This window comes from Heptranchias perlo, chromosome 25 (assembly GCF_035084215.1).
Source record: "Heptranchias perlo isolate sHepPer1 chromosome 25, sHepPer1.hap1, whole genome shotgun sequence".
Taxonomy (NCBI): Eukaryota; Metazoa; Chordata; class Chondrichthyes; order Hexanchiformes; family Hexanchidae; genus Heptranchias; species Heptranchias perlo.
Genome location: NC_090349.1, coordinates 27,961,324 through 27,984,181, shown reverse-complemented (window position 1 = coordinate 27,984,181; position 22,858 = coordinate 27,961,324). Strand labels below are relative to the sequence as shown.

The following is a 22,858-nucleotide window of genomic DNA, read 5'->3' as shown; positions in this document are numbered from 1 at the left end:
GTTTCCCATTATCTTTTAATCTAACTTCTCAATCTACCTTAGCCTCCTCATACCTACATAATTGGCCGCCTTTAAAATCAAAGACCCTAGTTTTGGACTTAACTACATCACTCAGAATTTCATGTGAAATTCCATCATATGATCATGCTGCTTCCTTTCCTTCTCCTCTCTTCCTTTCTCTTCTTCACCCCCCCCCCCCCCCCCACACACCTTCCCCAGATCCTTTAATTATAAGTACACAATACTAGATCTAAAATAGCCTGTTCCCTAGTTGGTTCTTCAACATATAGGCTACGGACCAAATGCTGGAATATGGGATTAGAGTAGACAGGGCTGATGGCCGGCGCGGACACGATGGGCCAAAGGGCCTCTATCCGTGCTGTATGACTATGACTCTATATTCTAGAAAACTCTCAGATGCATTCCATGAACATGTCCTCCAAACTACTCTTGCCAATTTGGTTTCCTACAGAAATTCAAGTCCCATGATTTGCATTACCCTTGCATGTTCCTCTAATTTCCTGATTTAGACTGTCCAACACTAACTAACTACTGGTGTGGGAGTAGTTTACTGACCCTTAAGTGTTTTCTGCCCATACTGATTCTACATCCTTATTTTGAGCTAAGATCTCATCTCACTACTGTCTTTTTAATCTCATCCTTTATTATCAGGGCATTCCCCCCTTTCCATTTTGCTTATCTTTTCGAACAGTCAAGTACCCTGCAATATTTAGTGCCCAACCTTGGTCACCTTGCAACCACACATCAGTAATGGCTACTAGATCAAACCCATTTATCTTTGTGCCATTAATTCATCTATCTTGTTACAAATGCTTTGTGCATTCAGATACAGTGCCTTTAATTTTGACTTTTTACTTTTTTCCCTGATGTGACCTTAGTCACTAATGCCCTATTACCTTTTGTTGCACTCTGTTCCTTCCTGAAACACTCTGCTTGTTTTTACCCAAATTGCTACTCTGCTCTACAGCTTTGACTTTTCTCTTGACTAATAAAATTACCCTTGCCTGAACCCCCACCCCATTTTTTTTTAAAGCCCTAGTTATTTGATCCTCCAGGACACTGGTTCCAGCCCCATTTAAGTGGAGCCCATCACAACAGAACAGCTCCTTCTTTCTCCAGTACTAGTGCTAGTGTTCCTTGAATCAAAACCCCTGCTTCCCAAACCACTCTTTGAGCCACACACTTAACCATCTAATCTGTTTGTCCCTATGCCAACTTGCACATGGCTCAGGTAGTAATCCAGAGATGACTTTTTTTGAGGTTCTGATTTTTAATTTGAACCCTAGCTCCTCAAACTCCCTCAGCAGAACCTCATTCCTAGATCTACCTATGATATTGATTCCTACGTGGACCATGATAACTGGATCCTTCCCACCCTCCCCAATGCTCCAAGTTCTTCCAGCTGCAAGAGGATCTCCTTAACCCTGGCACCAGGCAGGTAACACAGGCTTGGGATGCCTGGGTGCAGTTGCAGAGAACAGTCCCCTACCATGTCCCTTTTTTTTTCCACCTCCTTTTTGAATGGCCTCTTGTACCACAGTGCTGTAATCAGTTTGCCCATCCTCCCTGTGGTCTTTGATCTCATCCATACAGGTAGCAAGTACCTCATACCTGTTGGACAAGGTCAAAGGCTGAGGCTCCTCCATTACTACATCCTGGGTCTCCATGCCTGCCTGACTTGCAGTCATATCCTGTCCCTGACCACTGCCCAAATCTAAACTACTTATTTATATTTCAAAAATATACTTTATTCATAACATTTGTAAAGGTAATCAGTACAATGCAACTATCACAATACAACTACAGGTCATACATGATAAATACAGTTCATGACACTCCAGGGTGCCTCATTGCACTTGTAATCAGTACAGATTAGTTACAGTACATCAATTATAGTCATTACACATTCATTACGAGGAGTTTTTTTTGGTTGCTAGTCCCTCCGCGTACGATGGCGAGAGTGTCCTATACTGTGGCCTTTCCCCATCGAGTTTTTGCGGCAGCTGCATCTCGGTATCCAGTCCTGGAAATGCTTTAATATCTAAGGGTTGCTAGGTATTTTGCTGAAAAACTAACGGGACGCAAACGACGAACACCACTATTAATCGGCCAGCAAGTCCTTAGCGCTGATCGCTCGGATAGACAGTGATTAGAGCTTGGAAGTTGAGCTTTAAAAAAAAACTCACCACACAGAGCGCGTATTATTTCTGTTTTTAGTTGTAAACCGGGGCGAGCGCGAACACAATCCCCCACTACCACATATTTTGCAGTCGAGTATCCCGTGTTTGGGGACAGCGCAGGCGTCAGCACATCCGAAGTGCAATGGGCTAGCCTTGTCCTGGGAGAACCTTTTTTTTCTTAAAATATACTTTATTCATAAAATTTGCAGCAATACAGTTGTTATATCATATTCCAAATGTACACAATAGATTATACAATTTGCAGGTTATGTAAGTCCAGTTCAATGGACACGTTGTACATAATTACAGTTCATGACACTCAGGGTGTCTCATTGCATTACACTCAATTAAGATTATTGATTACAGCTACATTACATCAATTTGAATTTTACATTCTGCCCGGGGTAGGGTTTCCCCTGATTGCAGCCCCTCGGTTTACAATGGCGGGAAGGCTAACTTAAGAGGTGTGACTGCCTCCTGGATCAGTGTCCAGATAATTCTTCTCCCTCCCTGATGCATTGCAAGGTCTGCACCTCTGACTCTAGCTCAATAACTGAGCCAAAGTTCCTCGAGCTGCAGACACTTACTGGAGTTGTGGTTACTCGGGATCTCGCTGGTCTCCAACAACTCCCGCGTGCTGCTGTTACGACACACCACCTGTCCTGCCATCTCTATCTAACCTTGTTTTACATATTTAATTAAACAGTTTTTATGTAACTAATTGACTTGGTTTTGTTTAGATTTTTAAATTGATCAGATTAATCTACTTAAAGTGTTTAGTCTGTTAGTTTAAACTAACAGACTAAACACTATAACCACTAAAAATACTTGCCAGTAATCTAAACACTTACACTGACTTACCCTTGCTGCTTCTCTCTGACATCACTTTTTGTTTTTTTTTGCTTTCACTACTCTCTCTGCCTTTTATTGATCCTTCAGGTCGGTGCTTTCTCTGTGACTTTTAATGATCCTTCATCTGGATCATTGCTCAGACACCCTGTTGGCAATGTTGTAATTGGCACAGTTCTGGTGTGTCATTGTCCTCGTCTGAAGGTTCAATCCTTTCTCCTATGACTCATCTCCCCACCAGTGTGGGGAGAGTCACTAGAAAGGAAAGTAGGAACTAGCATTTATTCAGCAATTTTCACAGTCTTGGGCTTTCTCAACGTGCTTCACAGCCAATGAATTACTTTTTAAGTGTAGTTAGAAAGCAAAGGTGGCAGCCAAACCCCAACGTACCAATTGGAGAAATCACAATCTGTTTGGTGTTAATTGAAGGACAAACATTACCCAGGAACAGTTCCCCCATTCCTCTTCATATAGTGCCTTAGGATCTTTTATGTCCACCTGAACAGGCAGACAGGGTCTCTGTTTAATGTCTCATCAAAAAGATGGCACTGCTAACTGTGCAGCATTCAGTACTCTCTGAAGTGTCAGCTTAGATTAGGTACTCAAGCCCTGAAATGGGGCTTGAACCCATAACCTCTTGAGGCACGAGCATTACCAACTGAAGCATGCTCACACTATTCTGTTTCTGTGTCTCCCCCCCCCCCCCCCCCACTCAAACCCATGGGGAACATTTAAATGACTTGTAGGCCAGCTCTGCTTGGAATCATGACAGGTGACTTGAGCCCAGTCTGAAGGGGATAGGTGTTCTCACCCAATAGCAGCCTGTAACCTGGTTGGAATAAAAACAGTACAGAGGACTGGCACAGGGTGATTGAACTGCAACTGCTGCTAGGAAACCAGCCACAGATCCATATGAATGCTGTCTGTGGTCATAAACCAGCTACATAATTAGGGAGTGGAATCCCTTATTCAGAAAGATGCCAGGATGGTGATGGGATGCATGCAAGGCGATGTGACTGCAATCTATGGCACCTAGTACCCTGGGGAAACCTGCCATGCAAGTGAAGCCAAGTGCATGCTCTCATCCTGCTTTGCTCTTTCCATAGGGAAAGAAATGTAGGCCCAGGACAGAATGCAGTACTCCAGATGGGGTCTGACCAAGCCTCTCCAGAATAACTTCCTGCCCTTTGCATTTCAGCTCCCTTGAAATACAGGCCAATATTCCATTAGCCTTTTTGATTTCTTTATACATGGACACCCAAATCTCTCTGCTCCTCCAGAGCTTCTCGTTTCTCACCACTAAGAAAATACTGATGTCTTTCTTGGATCCAAAGTGGATGACTTCACACTTCCCTGTATTGAACTCCATTAGCCAGAGTTTTGCCCATCACCCAATCTGCTTATGCCCATTTGTAACTTCCTGCTCCTGTCTGCACTATTTACTATCCCTCCTAATTTAATGTTATCTGCAAACTTGCATGTACAACTCTTTATTCCTTCATCCAAGTCATTGATATATATGGTGAAAAGCTGAGGCCCCAGTACAAATTCCTGGGGAACACCACTTGTCACATCCTGCCAATCAGAGTACATTCCCTTTATCCTTGCTGTCTCCTACATCCCAACCAATTTCCAACCCATTACACAAGGTTGCCCCCAATTCCATGCGCTTTCATTTTTGCAGTCTCCAGGAATGAAAGATTAATCTCCTGGGCACGACTGTGACCAACCCTGGGGCAAATAGGGAAGTAGAGTTTGCGCATTGTGCCTGTAGTTTGCACGTAGCTGTGGACTTTCTTTGCTCGCTCACAGCGGCATCCTGGTTCTTGAAACTTCTGGTGAGGCTCAACACGTTCTGTCATCAAACCCTTCCCACCCCTGAATACTCAAGGTTGTAGTGCAGAGCGGTCAACCCCAGGGAAATGCCCAGTACAACAGTGTGAGTTCTAGGGTTAGCAATGGGCTAGGCTTTATTTTTATATAGGTCCAACTGACGCTACTTTAAACTGCAGTAGCAGTTATGTTACTGTCAAATTAAATGTCTTGATCGCTCCAGCTGCTGCTCAGTATTTAGCTGCTAGGGTATGTTCAAATATGTTTTAAAATAAGTATTTCTGTTCATTTCTATTTGAAGGGCCCTCCCATAAGTCAACATTAATTTGTCTCAATTAATTCAAACTTGCATTTTAGGAAATCTAATGGCATCATAACAGCAACCTGGGACCAAATTTACCGATAGCCGATCAATACCCTGATCACTTGCTCTCATTCCCTCCGAGCACTGAATCAGCTCCAGTCTAACACCAGCAGCTGATAGACTGTGAAAGTGGTCCAGTCAACATCAGCATGATTTCAACCCTCCTCTCATGCTATAGCTGATAGGCTGTCACCAGTAGCAAGGCTGCTGTATGTGTGCAGCTGGTGAAGTAAACATTGAATGCTCCAGTCTCATTCAAAATTCTGAGCACTACTGAGCCCGTACAACTGTGTTTCCAGGAAAAGTTCAAAGTGTGCTTCAAGTTGGCACACCGGGACAAGTGAAGTGGCAGTGTTTTGATTATGCTGGCGTCAGCACTGATAACCGTAAGAGCAACAGCATAAAGGATCTGCATTATGAGTTATCCATGATTCAGCACTGATATGTGCAGTTGACTTGTTTCTAGGTTGGTTGTGATATTAAACTGCATCCTCAAAGTTATTACTGCTGTGGTGCTGCTGTTACATATGAACATACGAATTAAGAGCAGGAGTAGGCCATTCGGCCCCTCGAGCCTGTTCTGCCATTTGATAAGGTCATGGCTGATCTAATTGTGACCTCACCCCTATTTTCCTGTCTACCTACTATAACCTTTGACTCCCTTGTTAATCAGGAATCTATCTAACTCAGCCTTAAAAATATTCAATGACCCTGCCTCCACCGCTGTCTGAGGAAGGGAGTTCCACAGACTCATGACCCTCTGAAAGAAAAAAATTCTCCTCATCTCCGTCTTAAATGGGAGACCCCTTATTTTTAAACTGTGGCACTTAGTTCTAGTCTCTCCCACAAAGGGAAACATCCTCTCAGCACCACCCCTTCTAGTCCCCTCAGGATCTTATATGTTTCAAACGATCACCTCTCATTCTTCTAAACTCCAATGTACACAGGCCCAACCTGTCCCCTCAGTGAACCTTCTCTGAACTGCCTCTAAAGCAATTATGTCCTTTCTTAAATAAGGAGACCAAAACTGCACACAGTATTCCAGATGTGGTCTCACCAATGCCCTGTACAACTGTAGCAAAACATCTCTACTTTTATATTCCATTCCCCTTGCAATAAATGACAACATTCCATTTGCCTTCCTAATCACTTACTGTACCTGCATACTAACTTGTGATTCATGTACTAGGACATCCAGATCCCTCTGTACCTCAGAGTTCTGCAATCTCTCTCCATTTAAATAATATACTGCTTTTCTATTCCTCCTGCCAAAGTGGACGAGTTCATATTTCCCCACATTATACTCCATCTGCCAAATTTTTGCCCACTCACTTAACCTATCTATATCCCTTTGCAGACTCCTTGGGGTCGATTTTAGGAAGGCCGAGCGGGTGTGTTGGGGGCGGGGGGGGCTCGTAAAATCTGGGAATCCCGGAGCGGGTCCAGAGCCCGGCTCCAACCCACTCCCTCCCGGGTTGCCCAGTAACGCACTCGGGTGCGTGCGCAGCCCCATGCAGGACTCCCATCAGCAATTAAAGCCGGCGGGATAACAATTTAGATACTTGCTTACCTAGTTGAGGTCCTAGACCTCATTGACGGGTGGAATTTTCAAGTATTCTCAGCATGTTTCCCATGCTGTGGGAAACACTCCCTGTTTAAGCAGACGTGTTTCAGCCAGCAGCCAGTGGGCGATGCAAAGGATTATTTGACAGGTGGGGGGAAAACCTCATTTATTGCAGCAGGGCAGTCTGTCACTTCAGACAAAGTTTTGGCTGCAACTCCTTTGTCTTTACACTCAATTATTAATTTATACCCTAAACTCTGCTGTGCAAACATACTTACCTACTTTGTGCACCCCCTCAAACTCACACCGTCAGGATGGGGGGGCACCATAGCTGCATTCATCACTTGATCCGAGGACGAGCAACATCACCAGGCACGCCGTTCACCTCTGCCACATAGAGCTTCACAACACAGTGCTGCGTCACAGGCACCTGCACAACAGCACGGAGGGCAACAACAGAGAGCGGCATCGCAGGAGGCACTACCTTCACCACAGGGTCTACAGACCGAGGCTCAGCTTCCTGGACCTCTCTGAGGAGCAGTGCATACGGAGGCTCAGAGTCAGTCACCAGGTAGTCGCGGACATCTGCAGCCTTCTTCATGCCGAGCTGCTCCCGGCTGGCCCGAGCAGCATCTTCTTGCCTGTCACTGTCAAAGTCACCACTGCCCTCAACTTCTTCGCCTCCGGATCCTTCCAGAGTGCCACAGGGGACATTGCCGGGGTCTCAGTCGTCTGCACACAAGTGCATAAAGCAGGACACCGACAGCTTGTTTTGCAGGGCCTCGCACTATATCAACTTCCCCATGGATGACCTCAGCCAGATGGAGAAGGCAGTCGGATTCCATGCTGTGGCTGGCTTCCCATGGGTGCAGGGTGTAATCGATTGCATCCATGTAGCAATATGAGCACCTCCACACGAGCTAGGACTGTTCATCAACAGGAAGGGCTATCACTCCAACACTCAGGTCATCTGTGACCACCGCAAGAGATTCTTTCACGTGTGCGCCAGATACCCTGGCAGCTGCCACGATTCCTTCATCCTCCGGGAGTCCAACGTCCCGCCCCTCTTCCACACACCCAACACCCGCAAGGGCTGGCTCCTCGGGGACAAGGGATACCCCCTGCACACGTGGCTCATGACCTCTGAGGAACTCCACCACCGAGCAACAGCGTCGATATAACGACAGCCACATCGCTACTAGGTCTACCATTGAGCAGGCTATAGGCTGCTAAGATGCGCTTCAGGTGCCTTGATCGTTCTGGGGGAGCGCTTCAATATGCACTTGACAGAGTGGGATGCATCATAGTCGTCTGTTGTGCCCTGCTCAACATGACACAACAGAGAGGGGTGCCGCTGGAGGAGGCCCCATCCACATCTGCCACCCATATTGAGGAGGTGGAGCAACCCATGGGCAGAACAGCGGCTCATCTGGCTGCTCGTGAGGCCAGGGAGTCACTGATATGTGAACGGTTCTCCTAACATCAGACAATGTGAAGAGTCCAGTCCTCGCCACCTGGACAGAGGAGCGGCCACACCAGCCCCCTCCCCCTGCACAAAATAGTCATACAACTACACCTACAGCCACTGTAGACTGACCCAATGGGTGGCATCAAGTGTGGGTGTTCATGATGAACCTCATGAAAGGGAGTTATTGCACAAGCCAGTCAAGAATGGGCAAGATGTGGCAGTAGTGGTGATAATAAGATTTATTGTGAATGGAAAACAAAACAAATATAAATAAAAAAACATGACAAAGCGTCAAACACCCTTGTGCATCCCCTTTGTGCTCACATAACCTTTGGCTTACGCTTCCTACTACTCATATGTGATGCAGCCCCTGTGGCTGCAGTAGAGGTAGTGGCAGGTTGGGTGAGGCTGACCGTAAAAGAGATGCATCAGAGGGTATGAGACAGAGCCATGAGGATTGAGTTGAGTGGTAATGGTGGGATGAGTACTGTGGAGGTGAGTAAGTGCAGGTAAGTTGAGGATGAGGTTTGAGTGGGTGTGAGAAGTGATGTGATAGTGTTGACAGTTCAGAAGGATTTATGGGGTGGGGGGCGGTGATGTGGAAGACGGAGCGTAGGAGAATAAGTGTGCTCACTTTAGCTGACCTAGTTAGGTCATTGAAGCGCTTTCTGCACTGTATCCAGGTGCGGGATATGTTGCTGGTGCTGCTGACCTCCTCTGCCACCTCGAGCCAGGCCTTCTTGCTGGCAGAGGCAGACCACTTCATCCCGTCCGACGGGTAGAAGATCTCCCTCCTCCTCCTCCTCACCCCATCCAGTAAGACCTGGAGTGAGGCATCATTAAATCTGGGAGCAGCCTTTCCCCTGGGCTGCTCCATGCTGTAATTTTGGCTGTTTGCTGCAGGAGCAGCATTGGGGGACTGTCCCTTTAAATAGGGCTCCTCCAGCTGACAGCCTGCGATGCTGTGCAGGTTTCCAACTGGAAACCCGGAAGCCAAGGTAAGTGGCTTCAATTTACTCGCGATCGCGTAGGGAAGCCACCAATTTTACTGAGCGGGTTACCCACGTGCCCAGTCGACCCCCCCCGTTGCCAACCCACCTCCTTGGTAATATCAGGGCCCTTATGACCTCATCACAACTTACTTTCCTGCCTACCTTTGTGCCATCTGCAAATTTAGCAATCATACATCCGGTCCCTTCATCTGTATTGAATGAATTAATTTTTCTATTAAATGTAAACATTCCCTTACAATGTTGTCTTTTGTAAACAATTTTACAACACCAAGTTATAGTCCAGCAATTTTATTTTAAATTCACAAGCTTTCGGAGGCTTCCCCCTTCGTCAGGTGAACGATGTGAAAATGTTGTCTTTGTTATTCTTCCACTCAAATCCCACTGTACCAGGCATCATCTCCATCCAAAGGAATAGCTGGATGCCTGTTGAATTTTGATTGCCAATGTCATTCTATAGCCAGTTACCAAATATGCTACTGTAACACAAAGCAATGGTTACTTATTTCATCCTTTTATTCTTGCTAATTTTTTTCCCTCATCCTTCATTTCTCTATAAGTCATCGTAGAAATTACAGAACAGGGAGGCCATTTGGCCCATCGTGCTAGTGCGGTGGTAGTTCTCCAAACAGATATCTCTACTTAATCCCATTTTGCTGCTCTTTCACCATATTGTTTAAATTCTTTTAAAATGGAACTGGATAAGTATTTGAAATGATGTTATAGCCTTTGCCTCAATAGGTACTTGTGGTCAAGTTCGATCTCATTATCAACTGGTAGTTGTTGCTGGCGTAAGGTTCATGAGTATTCTGTCCCAAGTGAGTATTATTTATGGTGAGTCTAGGCAGTGAGTATCTTGCAATTCCAAGGACTCTTAACACATTGTACCACCATGACACTACCTTTTGAATGTTCAAGATTTTAATAACACATGGTGTGGTATATTTTAGATACAATCTATCTTTTAAAAGTCTTAGCTATGTAGAAATAAACTTAATTCTACTTTACAGTCAATGCATCTGGACAGTAGTGGATCAGTACTGATACAAGACCTTTTTTGTTTCGAGTCCAGGTCTCATCCAATGCCTTTTTCACAAGCAGTATTTGTTCTCACTGTGATGATAAACTAACACACAACACTTTCATTCTAACTCAAGGAAACAGGAGGCATGATCTGCAGCAGATAATTTTTTTTTGTGAATGAAACTGTGTAATAGAGAGCAGGGAAGTAATTCAGGGCAGAGGCTAAGTTTACCTGAAACACAAGAGGAAGTTGTTGTTTCGTACAGTGTCTTAATTGAAGCTTTTTAGGTCACCTTGCGACAATTTAGAACCTACAACAGGAGTCTTGCCGAGAGACTAATAATATAAGCAAGGCAGATTTTCTCACTGTAGGGTTTCATTATGTCGAGCTTCAAAAGAATTCTGTTCTATCCTTGGGACTAACATATGGTCTTGGAGATGGGCCAAAAGCTTAACATGAAAACTGAGGGGAGAAAGTTCTCTTCTAGTTAGATAAATTTAGAACCTATTCCTTTGATGCATTAACCTTGCTGGTAAGAGCCAGGAACATGGGCACAGCATCAGATAAATAGTGTAATATGAAAATGTTATACCATATCAACAATATATCTCAATAGATTACTAGTGGTTACTGTTTTGCAAATGAGATTAATTACATATAGAATAATAAAAACAGGGAAAACCCTAATATATTTTAATAGGAATTTATGTTGATATACCTATCTGCATGCCCTTAGTATAAAAGTAACATTTTCTTGATTTTAAAAAAAGCATATTAAACAGTACAGATATGATCATTCTCCTTTCTAATAACTCTAAAAGATCAAACTTTGGCTGCAAACGTGTTGAACAACTAACCATATTTTGCATGCAAAGGCTTTGTGCTTCCTTACTTGTGCTACTGCACAGATCTATATCTGGTTTCTCTCAGAGAAAAGGTTGATATTGCAGAGTATACCTATCCAATTTTCTTATCTCCAGGCAACGGAAATATTGTGTTTCATGGGATTTAAAGTAGAAGGCCTTTGTAGCGAGAAGGCCAAGGAGACTGAGCAGCAGTTTCCTTAAATTGTGTTTCTCTTGAGACTGGAGCATACCCACATAGATAGCACAAGAAGTTGGATTATAAGCATTTAAACTCCTACAATATCAAACCAGTTTTACGATGCAATGAAAGATCATGTTATGATGTACATTTCCTCATGCTATTAAAGGAAGCAGATGCGCAATTCAATAATCTAAGTGGTAACCTATCCTGAGTACATTTGACACCTGAATTTTCAGGGAAGCTTGTGAAACGCCAAAAGTATCAGATATTAGAAGTCACTAAGTCCTTGAGTCCTTCAAGAAATGGGTTAGTTAATGTAAAGAGAATATGTCCTCCTATGTGAAGTGAGAGTCTAGGGTGACCAGTTTCCTGTACCTGCTACAGGAGTGAGTGACTTCAGGGATGGACAGAGCTTGTGTCAGGTGGCTTCCTCACTATTTCTGCATGATTTATAAATCACATTGTTTTAAAGTTTCCTCACTCATTAATGGGAGAAGATATTTTCTATCCCTTCCTTTCAAACAGCAAATTTCCTGAAGTAAATCCCATTTGTTGTCTTGAGGGTGAAAGGAAATGACTGTAAATAGAACTGGCTAAATTCAAATGTGCTTTATTATATTGCTCTACCCTCCGCTTCTAGTGGAAAAGCCAGATCCGAGTAACTGCTCCAGTCGTAAGTTACGATCACTTTGGAGTGCTGTCCCATGCCTGTTCATATGTAGATGCCTAGACCAGCCCAGCCAGTCATGCTCTACAGTATCCTGCATTATTAGAATAAGTGGAGATGGTTTAAATCCTTGATTTGAAATGGGCATGTGGCCAATGAAACAGAAGTTTGTTGGTCAGATGTTTAAGTTGTAAAGTTTAAAAAGTTAAGAAAATAATTGACCAAATCTATACAATTTTTTATTTCATTTCAATTGTTATACGAGTATTGGGGTGAAAAGCCTCTTTAAAAACAAGGAGAATGCCTCTTTCTTTTTCTGTGTAATTAGCAACCTGCTAACAAAATGATACTCCGAAATCATGTGTTGGAAAACCACATGTTCCAAAACTTTGCTGGCAGATTTCTAACTACAAGGAAAAACAAGCACCTACCACCTTTCAGTGAGAGGAATTTCACCCCACACCCATTGTTTTAAAATGGAGACTAGTCTCCAGAGTTGGAGTACAGAGTTCATTGCCTTGCAATGTAATTTAAAGCTGTAATACCAATCTTAAACTGGTTAGATGGCACTTTTACAAATTGCCTTTTGTTATGGTTTGTGCTTTTCTTCTGCTCCATACAACTTTCTTAATGTAGAATTCAAAAGGAAGTCCACAGACCTGGAAAGAGTAATAGGAATGTGTTAATGAACTGTAAAATGCCTTACAGAAAACAGAACAAGATAAAATAACCACCTGGACTGTTGTTTTCTTACCAGACTTGTCTCCTTAATCTATAACTGTTGCTAGAATGACATAGCTGGAACCATATAGCTCCTCCTGGCCCCAAAAAGGAACATTTCTGACTTACGTTTTGGGCCTCTCCCTCCTTCCCGACAGCTGCTGACCTGCTTTCACCTGGCAGCAAAGAAGTAACAGCTCCCCCACTGAGATCCGGGTTAAAATGCAATCAGACTCCTATTGACATAATAGGATTCCGATTTTAATAAATTTATGAAGCACCTCAGCTGCCTGCAGGTTAAGATCGTAGGCGGTGAGGATGGGAGTTCTTAGTATTAGCCGCCCACCTGCCTGATTTCCACTGGTCGGGTAAGATTAAAATTTATCTCCTGTATACAAAGGAGTAGAACGGTCTTTAAAAATGGTTAAATGATTTGTGACACAAAGCCATGATCTAATCAGTGATGGCTTCTATTTCTGTAAACTGTTTTGTTTACTATATACTGCACGTTAGTACAAGTGATTGAAGTTCAATCTGTAAACTGAGTCTATAGGACTTAAATGGTACTGGATCTAAAATAGAGAATAATCTGTTATCGCCATGGTATACCTGCAATGTCAACTACCATTATAGTACAGATATAATTCTCAGACCAGTATCTATATAATGCAATGTGCAGCTAGTAGGCTCGAGTTATACTGCTGCCTGTGCCTTGCTACAGATTGTACTGAACTAAATGACAAAGCATGAGCGCTTGGCTAATGCTATGGAGCTCAGCTCCCTGGCAAGAGTGGCAGCTTTATGATGTTATGATATACACTGACCACAGTATTTCTCCCACGTCAGTTTATGTCAAGCAGGTATCACGTTGGTCGCGACACAATTCTTTCCCTTTTTTTCTCCAATTGCTTTCATTGATAGTTTGAAAAATTTGCATGACAAGGTAACCCCGCCCCCAAAGTGGGTTATTGATACATCCACCACCTAGGCTTTTTAAACCAATTACAAAGTCTGAAACACTTAATTGTCCCACCAAGGCAAGGTCTTACCTGTCAATGGGAGTTATAATGACAGGAATGGCGGACAGCCCGATAGCGGTGGTTGTCCACTTTCTCATCGGCAGTGGCCACCTCGTAGTTTTCCCCAGTAGGAAAAGAGAAGCTGCACATAATCGATTGATGGTGAATCCTGGAATTGCAACTGAGGCCAATGCCTGCCAGATAAAAGTATCCACCACCGCTACACCCACCTTCATGGTTTTTCCAGGGTTGTCTCCATGAGCCTAAGTGGGGGTAAAGTGAGGATTGTTAGGCATTTGAAGCACTTTTTTTAAAAACAATATTAAATTGGCATTCTTGGTAGCTTGCAAGTTTTAAAAAGCAGTATAAATAATGCCTTGCTTGGGGCAGACCTACACTTGACAATAAACTAAGCTCAAAGAGTTCTCTTAGATGGCTGGGAAGGCTGAGACTCAATGCTGCACGACATTTTGGTGCACTGAGGAGGTTTACAATTGATGAGCTTTGGGTCTCCATTACTGTTGGTGGTTTTTATTGTTGCTTTCTCCTGCCGAGTTAGTGTCTGGCTACTGCTTCCCCATCGGTATCTTTTCTCCTCTTATGCTGGCTCTCTCCTAGATAACCTACCCCAATTCTGCTACCCTAGAGCCCAATTTCCTTGCTCTAAGGTCATTTGGACAACCTGTTCCCAGGCCTCTCAATTCCTCTATGTACTTCCCATGGGTTAACCCTGACCCAGACTTTAAATCACCTTTTCCCTCTAAGGTAGCCCAGCTGATACAAGGAATCAGAGATAGAACTCTGTGGCTTAATGCACAATCAAGTTGTATCACCAGGCCAGCCTCTGGGCATTATATATATTATACTAAAAATTGTGGTGATGTCTATTGTTACATTTGACTCCTCCTTGCTGGGTGCTACATAGCAACTGCACAGATTGTAGCAATTGTGGAAATCTCAGTAATCATAATCCCATCAGAATTAAACCTTTTTTGGGAAGGACAGATCCAAAGTGACAGCTCCTATATGCTAAACATTTTTTATTCAAATCTTTCCTCTGCAGTTTCAAGTATTTTTCCCACATGCTGTCAAAAACTAAACGCAGCCTATAGTAGGGAAACATAGTTATGGGGGTATTTTGCTACAGAATAAATGCAGTATGTTTCATAGCTCGTTATTATTCATAGTTAATTTATAATGCTCAGCCCATTACTCCTGGATTAGAGTTCGACCATAACCAAGCCCTGTTGATGGGTGGGGAACTTTCCCAAGGGTGCAGTCAATTTTGAGCAGCGTTGTCCTGTGTGCACAGGAATTGCCTACAAACCAGCTACTGGCTGTTGAAGTTACAACTTTGCTTTTCTGGAACAGAATTATTTAAAACTGGGTGTACTGATGGCAAATAGAACTGTCACCTCCACAAGCAGAAACCATACCCATCCTTTACCACTTCCAAAACATTTACTGTTAAGAGTATTTGTATATTAAAAAAAAATTGTCAAAATCTCTGATAATTCATGGATAGCTCCTAAATAGTTCCAAAAACAGCAAGTTAGGATAGTCCTGGTCAAATGCAACAGAATGGTTTTCTGGAAGAGAATTTGGGGGGAGAGGATTAGGAAGGAGTGGAGGAAATGTGATGACGAGTCTCACTACACTGAAGATCTGTTCTTGTTAGTGATCAGCAACCATGGAGACACATTCCCTAGACTGTCCCACCCTCTGAGTCAGAGGAACGATAAAGTGATTAGAGCAAACAATGGAGAGGCAGATGGGTGCAATTTTTCTTCTCAACTCTGTAGCTTGTGTCTGAAGTGAACTTTTGCAAAATATACTTGACAAATGGGATGAAGTTCAGGGACAGGTTGCAGAGTGTGGAACAGTAGGCAGACACACACACACACACACACACACACACACACATATTGTGCCTCAATCTTAGGTGCCTGTGTAGTTGTCTAACAAAATGCAGAAAGGTGCTTGTGACCATCCTAATTTAAAACATAACACTGATGGGAGTGTAGTAAGCAGAGCAGGATTGTTCAGTATGATAACATATTTGCATAAAGCCAGTACTTACAGCAGCCGCTTTCTTCCCTTTGTCGACTGCATCAGCTGTCACATATGCAGTTGATATCCCGTAACTGGCCCAGACCAGGCCCCGAGGTACTAGTGCCCGGAAGGCTTCACCAACTTCATTAGCATATCCTTAATCCACCAAAAAGAAAAAATGAAATTTTTGTGATAAGGAGCCCTGCCTGTTCAAATAAACTCAGTTAGCCCTCACTTTACGTTTACATGTGTTTAACTCAGCCACCCTCTGTATAACTCTTCCTACCAGCCTCCTGGTCATCCTGGTTTAGGCACTAATGTGATAAGTTCACTGTCATGTTGCATGTGTTGTCATTGGATTTGGGCAGGCTCCAACTCACTGGGCTCCCATAATGATCAGTGGAGCTTCTTATCTGTTCCTTTAAATTTAATTTGCACGTTACTGGTAGTATTTATATATTAGCAATTTCTACCAACACTGTATTGAAATAAGCTTCATTACCTTCCAATGGTAGTGGATGCAATGGGTAGAAAGAGCAAAGTGGCTCAGGCTGCTGCAGCTTTAGTTCCTTTCATTTTGAAGAACACATTTCTTAAGCAAATATTGGAAAAGTGTGCATTATGGTTCTAGATGATTTTAAAAAATATTTTTGCATGAAATTTGAGACTTTAATGAGGCTTAGCCAAGACCGGTGCGCAAGCCCTCAGCACCACTCTGTGTGATAGAGGAGCAGAGTAGACTTCTCTCTTCCCAGATAATTCAACCAGCCAGTGCCCATTGCGCAGCAGTTCTACTGGATCACAGGAGCACATTATCAGCTCTATAATTTAAGTTTTTTGTTGCTTAGGAGGAGAAAGCACATATTTACATAAAACACTAAGTTTTTTTTTTAATACTGCTGAATTTATACTGAACTTTAGCCACAAGATAGTTAAGTTTCTTGATGGAAGATAAACATCTTTTATCAGAAACTAGAATTTTTTCCAATATAAATAAAAAGCAAAAAACTACAGATACTGGAAATCTGAAATAAAAACAGAAAATGCTGGAAACCTTCAGCACCTGTAGAGAAAACAGACAAATTAATGTTTCAGGTATATAACAATATCTTGCATTTATATAGTGCCTTTAACAGAGTAAAACGTCCCAAAGCACTTCACAGAAGCGTTATCAAACAAAATTTGACATCAAGCCACATAAGGATGTATTAGGACAGGTGACCAAAAGCTTGGTCAAAGAGGTAGGTTTTAAGGAGCTTCTTAAAGGAGGAGAGAGGGGTAGAGAGGGAATTCCAGAATATAGGGCCGAGGCCACTGAAGGCACAGCTGCCAATGGTGGAGTGATAAAAATCAGGGATGCGCAAGAGGCCAGAATTGGAGGAGCGCAGAGAGCTCGGAGGGTTGTAAGAGGAGGTTAGAGATAGGGAGGGGCTAGGCCATGGAGGGATTTGAAAACAAGGATGAGAATTTTAAAATTGAGGCGTTGCTGGACCAGGAGCCAATGTAGCATGGGTGATGGGTGAACAGGACTTGATGCGAGTTAGGATACGGGCAGCAGAATCTTGGATGAGCTCAAGTTTATGGTCTGTGGAAGATGGGAGGCCGACCAGGAGAGCATTGGAATAGTCAAGTCTAGAGATAACAAAGGCATGGATGAGGGTTTCAGCAGCAGATAAGCTGAGGCAGGGGCGGAGACGGGCGACGTTACGGAGGTGGAAGTAGGTGGTCGAAAGGAATTTTTGCTCATCCGGTACTGGATATTGGACCAGCAGCATGACAAATCAGCAGCAGTGGAGGGGTCGGGAGAGGTGGTGGTGAGGTAGAGCTGACTGTTGTCAGCGTACATGTGGAACCTGATGTGTTTTCGGATGATGTCGTCGAGTGGCAGCACGTAGATAAAGAGGAGGGGGACAAGGATCAATCCTTGGGGGACTCCAGAAGTAACAGAGCGGGAGCAGGAAGCGAAGCCATTTCAGGTGATTCTCTGGCTACAACTGGATAGATAAGAATGGAACCAGGCGAGGGCAGACCCACCCAGCTGGATGACAAAGGAAAGGTGTTGGAGGATGATGTGGTCAACCGTGGGACCGGCTGCAGACAGGTCGAGAAGGATGAGGAGGGATAGTTTACCATGGTCACAGTCACATAGGGTGTCATTTGTGACTTTGATAAGGGCCGTTTCAGTACTGTGGCATGGATGGAAATTTGATTGGAGGGGTTCAAACATGGAGCTGCGGGAAAGATTGACAAAGATTTTAGAGGCGACAATACGTTCAAGGACTATGGAGAGGAAAGGGAGGTTGGAGATGGGGCGGTAGTTTGCAAGGACAGAGGGGTCAAGGGTGGGTTTTTTTGAGGAGGGGGTGATGGCAGACTTGAAAGGGAGGGGGACAGTATCTGAGGAGAGGGAACAATTTACAATATCAGCTAACATGGGGGCCAGGAAGGGAAGTTGGGTGGTCAGCAGTATGGTGGGAATAGGGTCGAGGGAGCAGGATGTGGATCTCATGGACAAGGTGAGCTCTGAGAGGGCATGAGGGGAAACAGGAAAGAAACTAGAGAAAGATGCGGGTTCAGGGCTAGGGCAGGGGAGAACCTTAGGGGAAGTTTGGCTTGATGGGCAAGCGGAAAGGAGGGAACTGATAGAGGGAGCTGAATGGATGGTCTCAATCTTAGTGACAAAGAAGTCCGTGATCTCCTTGCACTTGTTGGAGGTGAGGGTTGAGGGTGGAGGGAGCAGGGGAGAGGAGTTGAAGAAGACAGTTTGTGATGGAGAAACCGGGGGTTATCTTTGCATTGCAGAATGAACTGGAATAGTGAGCAGTTTTGGCAGAGGAGAGCAGGACTCGATAGTGCTTTATGTGATCCCGCCAGATCTGGCGATGAATGGCTAAACCACTTATCTGCCATAAGTGTTCAAGTCTGCGTCCCTTGGACTTAAGGGAGTGGAGATGAGGGCCTTTCCAGGGGCAATGACCAGGGTGAGAGAGATTAATGGTTTTAACGAGGACAAGGGCATCAAAGCTGGAGGTGAGGGTGTGATTAAACAGATCGGTAACTGCAGAAATGTCATGGTGAATGGAGGGCCAAAGGCTGGAGAGTAGGCAATGTGAATGCCATTAGTTAACTTATCTGCTATCTCCATTTTTATCCCCAATATTTGCTTTGAAAACGTGTTCTACAATATGAAAGGAGCTAAACCCGAAACAGCTCAAGTCACTTCTACAATTTAAATTGCCGAACGAATGAGAAAAAACTACCCTGTACTACATTTGCATGCACTTGCCTGCCAGCACTTGAAGCTGTGGATTTACCTGTCTGAGTGGTATTTATTACATACTTTGAGGTTTGTGCACAACTTACTAACTAACCAATAATGAGCTTCTACAGACAAGCATACCTGAGCCTTTCAGCCACTGAAATCACTTAAATATGACTTTAATGTCTGGGTATTTTTGCATTTTTGTGGTATTTTACTACATTTTTGACATGCACTCACACATTGCAGTGAGTATTCACAAGATAATTATAATGAGGGAGGCCATTCAGACCTTAATTCATCCATCCAGAAATACCCTAAAGTTCCCACATTACAGCATTCAATTAGTTCTTAAATGATTCCAGTGTTTCACCTCCTCTCTGGAAATCCTTTCCATGTCTTGATCACTCTCTGTGAAGAACTTTCTGATATCAATCCTAAATTTGCCTTTTACTAGTGTGAACCCATGTCTTCTTATACTACTGGCAAGATACTTTAAAGTGATTTTCCAGATTTACTTTTTCCATTCTGTTATATACTATATTGTATATACTTCTAATGAGATGGTCTTTTACACATCTCCTTTCGAGGCTGAAGAGCCCAACTTTCTTCAATCGTTCCTCGCTGCTCAGACCTCTGATGTTAGGAATTACCCTGCACTGCATCCAGCACCTGGATGTCTCCCTTGTATCTCAATGACCACAACTGGATACAGTATTCAGAATGTGATCTGACTAGAGCGTTATACCGTTTGAGCATAACTTCCTCTGGCTATTCAAATGTTCTGGCTATACAGCTCGGCATTCTATTGGCTTTGTTCACTGCTGCTCTCCATTGGCTGGCTATGTTGAAAATTGAGTCTACTAAGACTCCTAGGTCTCTTTCAACTTCATCCTTATCTATTTCAATGTCATTCACGGAGTACATGTGCCGCCTATTTTTCCTTTCTACCTGCAGTATCTTACATTGGTTTGGATTAAATTTTATCTTCCATTTTTCTGTCCACTTACATATTTTGTCCAACTCCTTTAATTTTCTTTGTGCTGCCTCGTCCAATTCCACTGCCCCTCCTAGTTTGGTATCATTTGCAAATGTAACCAGTTTGCATTGATTAGTGGCCCCAACAGTGATTCATGGGGCACCCCACTTAGTACTTCCCTCACCCTAACATAATTCTCTAACAAGTACCTGTTGACCAATTTCTAATCCATTCCCAAGATTTTTCCTGCAGCACCGCAGCTTTGGGCTTGATTAATAGCCTTGCTGGCAAATAACTTAATTAGGATTCCCTTTTACAAGTGAATTAAAACTAACCATGTACTGTGATCTAGCTGTGATCTTTCCATTCTATGATTTTTGTTTTGCTGCTACCGCACTTTGGCTCTACAAATATATTGAAATAAGTCTGGGCATACAGCATTGCATGCAATTTTTAAAATTTTATCTAAAGATTAGCACAATACAACTGCAGTGTTGGTGTGAAGTGGTATAGCTTTGCACCAGTGCTGCAGTTATAGTGTAAACATAGCTTGAATCGGGAGTCAGGGGCAAACCAGAGCAAAATGGAGTAAGGTTCCCTGGAATAGGCAGTCTCACTTTGCTTTACTTCAGACCTTCACACCTAATTTATAACCCACAAGTTTAGCGGCAGTGCAAAGCTGAAATCACTTTACACCAACACTATACCTGTGGTATGAATGCACTAAGTGTTTTTTTTGTTTTGTTTTGAATTTAAATATATGAACAAGAAAAGTCATCCAGCTCATCTTCCCTTTCAGGACCTAATCCCTCTTAGGGTTTGTTTTTTCTTAGGGAGGGGATGGGAGTGTTAGACAGCTTTAAAAAAAATCTTGTCCCACAACTCAAATCTCTCTAGTCTTTGCTGAATAAGGAATCTTCCTGATTTCCTTCTGTCTGTGAACACTAAGTGAAAGTGTTTTGATTATGCAGACAGATACAAACGGGTGGGGGTAGAAAGAGAGAGAGGAGTTTATGGGTGGGGTAACCTAGCTGCAGGTATTCACTGAAATCAGGGTCCCTCCACACATCCTTTTATACCAAGTATGAATGATAGAACTGGGTCTCTGTGGAGAAGTTGCAATAAAGAGCAAGGTAGCCGCCACTGATGGGTGCTTAGCCAGTAAATTCCTGGCTATTCTCACATTTTCTAACCATGTTTGTTTTGCTCAGAAACTTGGGACAGTATGATCTGGGAGAGGAGGCCCTTCAACTCTGCATAGCTTGGAGGGGAAGGGGAAAGGGTGAGAGAAGCACAGATGGGGTATCCTTACACATTTAACAGGGTCACACGGACGAAGGGAACTCCGAAAATGATATTGAGGAAGCAGTGATTAAAATGACCTTCCTTTCTGAATCACCAAGTCTGTTAGTGTGAAATGTGAGTAGCAGCCGCCCTGGCTCGGTGGGTGTGGAGTTTCACCAACTTTACTCAAGGTTATTTATGGCGCTGAATATTATTAAACGTTTGGAGGGCGAATAATTAATATTTTAATTTCAAAAAGCGGTGATTTGATCCGTTAAGATTGGGGATTAGATGCAGGTCCAGGCTCCGGGGGTCTCGGAGTGAGATGAGCCGGATCTCCCTCTCTGACTAACCCAGGCCGGTGACTCTCCTTCCCCGAAACGCTAACCACCTCCTCGCCGTCTCTTACCCAGAAACCGGACCCAAGTGTCCCGGTAGATGTCGACCTTCTCCTGCTTGCCTTCCGGAGGTCCCAGGCTGCTCATCTTCCCCGGCGGGTCGGGTCGGGTCGGGTCCGATCCTCCTCCGGCAGCTGCTGCACCAAACCCGGCGCTTCCGCCTCCTCCTTCCCCCCAAAATCAATGGCCAACAGAAGCGAGGAGATGCACCGAACTGCAAACCGCTGTCAGTGAGCTTCGGAACTGGCTCCCTTTAAAATAAATCAGGATATACCCGCACTGATCAGACTCTGAGTGTAGGTACAGCAGAGCTGGGACACTACAGAAAGATGCTAAATCCCTCCTGAGAGTAATGTTTTTACCATAAGGCTCATTTTAAATCCATTTTTTTAGAAACTGTTCAGGGCAACTCCTCCCTTGCTGTGGTGTCTCCAGGTCCAGTGTTGATGACTCAACCGATTCACAGTAAGTTGTAACTTGGGCTAGGGATTTAAAAGCTGCTTTAGGACCACCCCACCCCAGAAGCTTTGGGTTGTTTGTCACAGACCCTCACATCTATTCCACTATAAGACAGTGTGTACAATGCCCAAGACTAGAATAGTTATAACATCTTGAAAAAACACTCCATACTGTTTACCCACAGCAACTGTAAAATAACACCACAAAAATGGAGACTGAGGAAAAAATCCACTCCGCAAACTGAAGGCAAACCTCCCTCCTGAATGACCTTCATCCCAGCAGCTTTCTTCAGTAGTGTAGTGTTTGCAAAATCCATGGAAAGTAGCACCTCAACACGTAGTCTTCTGCTACAGCTCCAGCAACTTTTTAACTCCCTCAATAGTTTTAAAAGAAAATCTCTCTCATGAAGTCTCCCCACTCTGTACATCTTCCCTGGTAGAAGAAGCAGACTGGAGACTTCCTCCCAGTGCTACTCTAAGCTTGCTATGGAAATGTGTGTGACAGTGGCCTTTCAATTTCTATCCCTCCTCTTTCCCTTTGTGCAGGGAAGTACATGGCCTCCTGTGATGACACAGTTTTGATTGGAAAAGCACCATGTGAAAAATCACAAGCACAGCCTTGTGCCCTGCTACTTTATGCCACTGCATGTTGGTGTCACACT

At 43.7% G+C, this 22,858-nt stretch overlaps 1 protein-coding gene across 1 annotated transcript; it reads right to left on the bottom strand.

The window, feature by feature from the left end:
• Positions 1-9,564: 9,564 nt before the first annotated feature.
• On the bottom strand, positions 9,565-22,178 carry mtfp1 (mitochondrial fission process 1). The gene is made up of 4 exons (XM_068005884.1): positions 21,750-22,178; positions 15,847-15,974; positions 13,797-14,029; positions 9,565-12,686 (listed from the first exon to the last, which is right to left on the bottom strand). Exons 1-4 carry the CDS (start codon positions 21,823-21,825, stop codon positions 12,617-12,619), a joined length of 507 nt encoding a protein of 168 aa, XP_067861985.1. The 5' UTR covers positions 21,826-22,178; the 3' UTR covers positions 9,565-12,616.
• Positions 22,179-22,858: the final 680 nt, after the last annotated feature.